The 7,992-nt window shown below is 37.3% G+C and overlaps 1 protein-coding gene across 1 annotated transcript in view; it reads left to right on the forward strand.

Annotated features, from left to right (window-relative positions):
- LOC106877684 (pleckstrin homology domain-containing family G member 7) overlaps positions 1–7,992 on the forward strand; it is a 183,844-nt gene that overhangs the window by 33,582 nt on the left and 142,270 nt on the right. Inside the window, exons 4-5 of the mRNA XM_052974963.1 lie at positions 478–524; positions 2,274–2,372. Of these exons, the coding sequence (XP_052830923.1) occupies positions 478–524; positions 2,274–2,372 (146 nt within the window). The remainder of the gene's footprint in view (positions 1–477; positions 525–2,273; positions 2,373–7,992) is intronic.

Raw genomic sequence — 7,992 nt, forward strand, 5'->3', positions numbered from 1 at the left:
ATATATATACATATATATACGACGGGCTTCTTTCAGTTTCTGTCTAAGTAATCCATTCACAAGGCTTTGAGCGACCCGATGCTATAGTAGAAGACACTTGCCCAAGGTGCCGCGCAGTGGGACTCAACATGGAGCCATGTGGTTGGGAAACAATTTTCTTACCACATGTATACAGAGTGAGAAACAGACAGACAAACAGTTTTAGGTAGTTAGTTAGACACACACAAAACATACACGTATATGAGTATTTATACATACACACATTAGGAAATTTGATATTAAAGCACCTTGTCGAAATCCCGTATATACTACGTACATATTTATGCAGACAAGACGTGACGAGGACAGCAAATCGAAACTATCAAAACACAGTGTAGGTTTATTGAAATATTTTCCATTTTTAAACATGTGCTTTATCGCCCTAAACTATATAATTTTCATGATTCAATATTATGTTTTTTCGATTATATTTTACAGTTACTGATTCTAAAAAAAGTCGACAAACATTTTCTCTTCTCCGATTGGTAAGTAAATATGTGTGCTGTACTTTACGATTTAGTCTATATTCTTCCTTACTGCAACTGTTTTATTCTGAATTCTTTTACTGGTATTGTTTTATTTTAGACTGCACTGAATGTAGCGGTCATGTCAGTTTATGTTTGCATACCATTGCCTTGTGAAGCTAGACTAGGTCCTTAAAAAGAATTCAGCTATATGTTGAATTAATTACCATTCTATGTATGTATGTATGTATGTATGTATGTATGTGTGTGTGTATGCATGTATGTATTATGTATGTATGTCTGCCTCTATGTGCGTATGTTTATGTCAATAAATGTATATGTATGCATGCATGTGTATTTGCGAGTGAGTGCATGTATCTTTGCGTATGTGTATGTTCATGTATAGATACAATGACTATTCGGACAAGTGTAGTTTACTTGTACTTTACAGAAACTAGTACTTCTCACTGTGCAATATTAATAGACTTGTATCATTTATACTAATGTAATAATCACCATTGCTGATTCGGAAAGACATCAGTAGTCCGGGAAGACTTTGGAACAAAATGTTCCGGAAAATCGATATCGTACCTGTATAAATACATAAGAGAGAGTACGTGGCTTAGTTGTTTGGGTGTTGCACTCAGGATCCCAGGTTGTGGTTTCGCTTCCCAAACCAGTTGTCTGTTGTGTTTTTGAGTAAAATTCTTGAGTAAAATTCCCAGTCCGTGAAACTCCAATGAACTTGATTTCTGTTCGGGAGTAGTGTTGTTCAAGCCAACGGAGAAGCGTCACCCGAAAGGTAAAATAGTCCGAAGTACATTGTCACCAGCGGTGTACGATAACATCCTCGATAGTCTGCTCGACACCGTGATCCACATACATACATACATACATACATCCATACATACATACACAAAAGCCCGAACATGCAAAGAAATTTGTAACTATACATATACATAGGTGCAGGCGTCGTTGTGTGGTAACAAGCTTGCTTCTTCACCATATGGTTCCGGGTTCAGTCTCACTGCAGAGCACCTTGACCAAATATCTTCCACTATAGCTTCGGGCCGCCAAAGCCTAGTAAGTGGATCTGGTAGGCGAAAACTGAAAGAAGCCCGTCGTATGGAGAATTTACGAAAAAAAAAAACAACAGACGAGGACAGGGGGTGTAAACAACAAAAGGATGTATTAGTTTAACGCTCGGGAAGATAGATAGATAGATAGATAGATAGATAGATAGATAGATAGATAGATAGATGTGTGTGTATATGTGTTTCTTTGTGTCTGTGTTTGTATCCCCCCATCGACACTTGAAAACCGGTATTGGTGTGTTTACGTCCCCGTAACTTATCGATTCTTTAAAAGAGACCGATAGGATAAGTACCAGGCTTTTAAAAAATGAAAGAGACACAGACACATATACGATTTAGAGAGGAAGAGAAGGAGAGAAAGATAAAGTGCAAAAAAGAGGGAGATCGGGGAGAGAAACTCAAATATATATGAAAGCAAATACTGAGTACACGTTTGTTGAATTATTTGTTTCTGAATAGTTCCTCTTATGCAAGCCTCTACATCTTAGCGTTTAGCATTTTCATTTTTCATTACTTTTTATTGTAGTCGTCCAAGCATGATTATCTCCCAACTTTCACAACAGAAACTGTAGCACAACTTTATATTCACGCTAAATGGAACTATTAAAAAAGACAATTTCTGTATTATAATAATAATTGTATTCGCTATCAGTAATTTTGTTGATATTTTCTTCAGATGAAGACACGGAGCAAAGAGAATCTCACACAGCTAGAAGAAGTGCTAATGAAATTAAAACCGTCCGAGTTTAGAGATAACACATTAATAGGATACAAGGTAAGTTAACTTATCTATTTGTCTGTGCGTCTCGATCTATCGACCTATCTGTCTCTATCAGTATATATATATATATATATATATATATATGTTACATTAGAGGAAAAATCAAAACCAAGGCAGAACGTGTATCTCAAGTCATTTAGAATGAATTAATTAGGATAAGGTGAATTTGAAGTCTTACAGCTGTTTCTGGGATAACCCAAGTGGTTGCTTAGCATGTCCGTGCACTGTGTATTCTTTATCAGAGATAAGGTATGAATAGTTTAGACGGGGAGAATTTCATGGGAGTACCAACCTACATCCATATCCTCTGGAAAAAGATGAGCTGTGAATATTATTCACCTGACTATATTCTTCTATCTACCTATACTCTTTATTCTTCTATTTTACAACTTTATTCTTCATTATGTTCTTTATAAACTGTGAATTTTATGCCTTGTAAACTGTAAATTCTCCCAGTCTAAACTATTCATACATTGTCCCTCATGACGGAATACCCAGTGCACGGACATACTAACCAACTACTTGGGTTATCGCAGAAACAGCTGCATATATTAATAATATACATTACCCTAATTAAATTATTCTAAATGACTAGATACTCGTTCTGCCTTGGGTTTGAATTTTCATCTAATATAATATATACACGCTATAACAGAACCCTAACACTGATCCCTAGATCCAGCCTTAGCTCTGATCTTGGAATCTAATGTTCGACTAAATATAGCACTTACTCAGCGTACCTATTCGTTTAGATCACAAGTGAGTTAAACTTCTCATATTCTTACACACACACACACACACACACACACACACACACACACACACACACACACACACACACACGCACACACACACACACACACACATAATTGAAAACATTGGATGCAACGAAGGAGGACAGTTGGACGTTTATTGTTTAATCACTACAATTGTTTCCACGCAACGTAGTTCTCCATGTGTGCAGGTATTTGATTATGTAACCGCTTTCGTGCATTATGAGATCTAGTTGTGTTTCCTCAGGCGATATGTAAATATTGTCTCCCTAAATTTAAAATCCTCGGCTTCAAGAACATCCTCTCTGTCTGTCGTGGCCTGAATTTAGTAGTAATCACTGAGTTTATCAAGGTGTGTTGTTGCTGAAGGACCGTTGGCAAATTACTTTCAATGTGTAGCTGTAGTGGGTGGTGATTCTGCTACTGTTAAAGTGGTTGCCGTTTGAAAGGTATTGGCATTTGATTTCTTTGTAGTGTTGATTTGTTCTTCGTGGTCGGTTGCACATGCGATTGTGCTTAGCTGACCTTTAAGATTCGGCCTATACGTACACATACATGTTCGTTCACATATACGTACTAACGCTTGAAACACACACATGCACACACACGCATCGCACATATACATACATACACGTATACAAGTATGTGTACAAACATACACAAGCACGCATATACATATGGATGTTTTGCATTCTTGTCCCATTTTGTATTATATATATATATATATATATATATATATATATATATACACTTATGTCGATACATACATTCATGCCTACTAAAAACGCGGACAGGCACGCACACCCAACAACATCTTAATTAATATAAAGAACAAAGAATTTGATATAGGAAAAAGCTAGAGACAGACGATAGGAGTGAACCATATGTCCCACGAAAACTTAGGATAAACCATAACGACCCTAAAGTCCGACTAATATGTCCATCGACATCGAATCTCGGACGTATAAGCAAAAATATCATAGATAAAATAATGCCCGAACTCAAAATTAAGACTGGAATTTCCTTATGGTCAGACACTCAGGAGGTAATAGGAAAGTTTAAGTAACCAGTAAAAACACCTAAAACTCCAAATTTATACAATTAGATATACATAACTACTACTCCACAATTAACCCTATAATACAATAAAATACTCATATTTGCAATGTAAAATTCAAGGTTATCTAAATCAGCACAATAAATATTAACAGCACAAGAAACCGTTATTAATTGCGACAGCAAACATAGGGCGAGATCAGATGGAACGAATTACTTCGATATACCAATGGGTTAGAGCAGCTCAACTCACGGATATCGTAGGAATTTATAACTTATTCCACGCCAAATCCTCATTCCCACTAATAGCGTCGTGGGCTCTATACAGAGACAATGCCCTTTTTGTAATAGATAATTGTACTAAAGTAGAAATAGAGCTACGGAAAAAATAAACTACATAAATTATTTTAAAATTTCGGCCTATCTATAACAATAGACAGTAATTACTCTAAGATACATTTCCTAGATGCTATTTTTTAATTTAGAAACCGAGATGTAGAACCATACCACAAACCGAATTGGTGTCTTAGATACATAAATGGTAGGAGTTCAATGACTGAAACGAGTAATAGGTAAAATGTGCATAGACCAGGATCTGGTCTGATCCTTTTCAGTTGAGGGAATTGTTGCACTATTCTGACATTAAGGTCTAATCATCCACCGGCCATAACCTAAACAGTAGTTAGGAACATAACCTCCAGAATAACACGCCAATCAGCCACCGAGACAATATTCAACATACATGCACCTTACTACAATGAAACACTAGCTAGGGCTGGGTATAAAGAAAGCATCATTCTCACACCTGCCAAAGCCCTAAATTAATACTAACACCCACGCACCTAAAGTAGAAAGTCACCAAATAACTATAAAAATACTAAAAGTGCAAATAATTGTAGCTGTCGCAAGAAATCTGCATATCCGCCGAGGAAACAACGCATGCAAAAAAACATCATATATAAATGCAAAATCACCACACCACAGCATAAATGCACATAAATAAGGGCCTCCGAAAATCTATTTAAGGTCCGCTATCGAAAAAATATCTCCTCATTCCGAAAGATGAGCCGGCGGCACGCAACATCTCTAGCGGACTTATAATGGTGATTAAAAAAAAAGGAAAAGTAAAATATGAAATAGAACGGTCAATAATTAAAAACATCGCACCCATGTAACACACTATCCACCTTCAGGAAGCCTTCTACATCCTCTTATGTAACGAAAACTTAGTAAACAAGCATGCTGAGAATATGCTACGATGTTTCCAGTGCGCCAAATTTGCATTTTCCAGATTCAGAAAAGTGAAATATTGATAATAATAATAATGATTCAGTAAACTCTCCCCCTCCCTCCTTCCTCATATCCATGTATGCGTGTGTCGGCTTGTATTTCTATATATACGTATGCGTGCCTGTCCAAATGTTTAGTATTCATGAAGGTATGTATTCTTGATGCATGAATTACATTTATGTCTATGTGTGTGTTTACACACACGAGCAACTATGTATATGCGTGCGCGTGTATGTATGTACATATATTTGTATATGTGTTTGCATGTATATATATATATTCATAATAATAGTAATATGACAACAAAAGAATGAATAAGATCGCGATATTGTTGGATAAAATGCAGATGTCAAGTTGACCCAGGCAGCCTCCATGTTGGTCCTTGACATGTTGGTCCTTGACATGTTGGTAGAGTATGGAGGGCTGTTTTTTTATCGTCACATTGTCTCAAATGTCCATTTAGTCTTTCCACAATGCTTCTAGATGTCTCCCCATGTGTATGTCATGTTCATGTCTTTACAAGCATATTCTATGCATCTTATGCTGTAGACTACATTTCAAGTTCTGCAGTTAATGCCAGGGCTAAATCTACATACTATGCAGTTATCATTGGTGCATATGGTTTTCTCAAAGGGGTACGATACAGTTGCGACCTGATGGCGTTTCCTCGCTTTTCAACAATCTTGATGTTGAGTTTTGTCTCCTTCAGAGTTTTCCTAAATCTATGGGCTAGTTTTCCATGGGTTGTGGCCTCTACAAACATCACTCCTTGATATTTGTCAGTTTTATACAACGTGTTCACCCTGTTTACTTTGACACAAGTCCTTTGCATTATGTTCCAGTCTTTGCTTCTATATCTAGGGCAGTTACCACAGGTTTCATTACATATGTTAACTAACTTCTTTCTGACACCTCTGTAAACTCGAACCCTATCTTTGTAATCATATTCAGAGAACTGCATGCAGTGCATGAAGTTCTGCACATATTTCTTAGATTCATAGGGTTTGCATAGTGGGGTCACGTTGTTCATTATTCTAACTAAATCTACTACCAGTTTAATTTTCATGTTGTGTGACAAAGCCGAGTTCTTCTGAGCAACATATTTCGAAGCTATGGGTATCATGTAATAGGAGTGGAGGAGCTGCACACTGTTGTTCACAGTCTCTAACCAAAGTTCAGAATCAAGGACGGGAAGTCTATTGTTGGGGTACCTAGTGGGGTAGTCTTGTGTTATCTTGATACTTTAATGGATGGAGTTAGCTACGTGGTGGATTCTCTCCACTATGTTCCTCTTGGTCTTCACTAGCATATTAATATCGTCTACTATAAAGTAGATGAGTTCTGTTCTGCTAAGGATTGCTTAAGTTTTCTGTCCCACCAGGCCGACCACATCTCCAGTTACACCGACACCAATGGCTCCACCTTAGTTCTGCATGTATAGTTTCTTGCTAAACTTTACTATATGGTTCTTCAAGGTGGTTCTTACGCTAGCCCGTATTCTAAGTGCAATCATTCCTTTCACCTGATTGTTGTTCTCAGGGTCTTGGGTAGGTACGGTCCAGCTACTCCAGGGCTCTGCGGAGCTTTTCTTCACTGCTGAGGTGATGGTGGCTGGTCTTCCGCCATGTGACATGGTGGAGCAGAATCTACTGAGGTCATGGTCGTCTAAATAGTCACTGTCGTAGCTTAGTCTAAGGAAGGGGCCCAGTTCTCTAGTGTTGACTTCACGGAACTCTACTTCACTCTCACAGATTATCTCAATGCATTTCTCTACAGAAAAATCTATGTCTATAGATGGGTGGAGTGAAATTACATCCATACTATCCACTACACGACATGTGAGATCGTCGCAGTGGCTGCAAGTACTGATTTTACTGAGATCTTCTGTGCTCACATAGACATCTGGGGACATTTCTATGAGAGGTCGTAATGCATGTGAGAGGAAGTAGGACAGCCTATAATTGCTGGAGATATTCGCTCCACAAACTGCTCGGGTTAGGAGCCCCATGACTGATATCACAAAATTGATTCTAATGCACGAATGTCAAATTTCGGTCGATGACACTCAAAACCACAAAACAATGGTAATATTTTTTTTGTTATTGTAAATTCCACTACGTCAAAGCCATTTGCACTTGAATGTTGTTGATTATTGCAAATATTTTATGAGTAGTTTATCCGTTCAATCCTTAGATGATGAAATTTGGACGGAAATAGACAAGTATATCTCGGTGCAACATATTAATTTCATAGGCGCAGGAATGACTGCGTAGTAAGAGTTTAGTTTCTCAACCACATAGTTCCGTGTCCAATCCCATTTCGTTGCACTTCAAGTAAACATCTATTAAAACTTCGAGTTGAATTCAATTAGTTTGATGGAAATTAGGAGACGTGAGACGTGTATCTTATATATACATAACCACTGAGCTATGCACGTTCATGTGCGTATATATATATATATATATATATATATATATATATATATGCGAGTGTGT

This window comes from Octopus bimaculoides, chromosome 20 (genome assembly GCF_001194135.2).
Source record: "Octopus bimaculoides isolate UCB-OBI-ISO-001 chromosome 20, ASM119413v2, whole genome shotgun sequence".
Classification (NCBI taxonomy): Eukaryota; Metazoa; Mollusca; class Cephalopoda; order Octopoda; family Octopodidae; genus Octopus; species Octopus bimaculoides.